We start from the raw sequence: 978 nt of genomic DNA, 5'->3' as shown, positions 1-978 counted from the left end.
GCGTTTTCAACAATCTTAAAATGGACACTCAAAACACAAAATCCAAAATGAATTCAAAACTCAAAACTAAAATCTGAAATACAAAGAGAACAGCCCCTTAGGTTTTCGAAATCAATAATACAAATTTCCTGGAAATCATACATGCATACCAGGCTCAATTGATACAACGCTCTCAATTTATCCCACAAAAATCCAATTACAAAGTCACATCTTGATAACTGAAAATTTGGTTCTATCTTACGTTCAACACTATCAGAAGTGGGTTCGTATTTTATGTATTGTGAACCTATGACTTTTTATGTTATACATCAAATTTTAAAAATGGGAAACAACATAAAGGAAGGAAGCAATTTACATACCAGTCTTTACATTCCTCGCATTGTATCATCAAATCATCTGGATTATATGGCATCTCACATTTGCAATACCTTTCAACATGTGACCACAACAGCATCATTTAGTAACTTCTGAACACCATAGCTTTTGTATAAGAACACAAGGACAAAATTGTAATTTACTTTACTCACACTGCAACACGATCTGGCAGGAAAGCTCCAGTAGTAGGTTTATACTCAAAACGGCAATAGTAATCCTCAGGCCCAACATTCTCCAGCTTAGTGTAATTCTTGAAAGTGTGAACAATGCACTTTCCCTCAATGGTGTGAGCACTTTGAGTGTCATAGTGGTCTGACAGAAACAACTCCTTAGCTCCATGAAACTGTCTCCGGCCTCCCACAGATTCCTCTGGTCTATAGTACCACCTTACTCGAACCTTCACATTGTTACGGTTATCAGCCTCAATCTTTTCCACGCGTGCCACATATGGGGCAGAATCATTTTCTACTGGTCGCATCAAAACGCAGTCCCCAGCTGCAAATCCAAGACAATCAAACACAAGATTCAATCACTGAAGTTGTAGCACAAATACATTGAATGCAACTTCCGTTAAAAACAAAGAAAAATAATTAAAAGCAAAAA

The 978-nt window shown here is 36.9% G+C and overlaps 1 protein-coding gene across 1 annotated transcript; it reads right to left on the bottom strand.

The window, feature by feature from the left end:
* Positions 1–286: 286 nt before the first annotated feature.
* Positions 287–872, bottom strand: LOC111386955 (chromatin remodeling protein EBS-like). The gene is made up of 2 exons (XM_023011457.1): positions 528–872; positions 287–428 (listed from the first exon to the last, which is right to left on the bottom strand). Exons 1-2 carry the CDS (start codon positions 851–853, stop codon positions 302–304), a joined length of 453 nt encoding a protein of 150 aa, XP_022867225.1. The 5' UTR covers positions 854–872; the 3' UTR covers positions 287–301.
* Positions 873–978: the final 106 nt, after the last annotated feature.

Source organism: Olea europaea, unplaced genomic scaffold (genome assembly GCF_002742605.1).
Source record: "Olea europaea var. sylvestris unplaced genomic scaffold, O_europaea_v1 scaffold38131, whole genome shotgun sequence".
Classification (NCBI taxonomy): domain Eukaryota; kingdom Viridiplantae; phylum Streptophyta; class Magnoliopsida; order Lamiales; family Oleaceae; genus Olea; species Olea europaea.
This window is presented reverse-complemented; position numbering and strand designations above follow the sequence as displayed.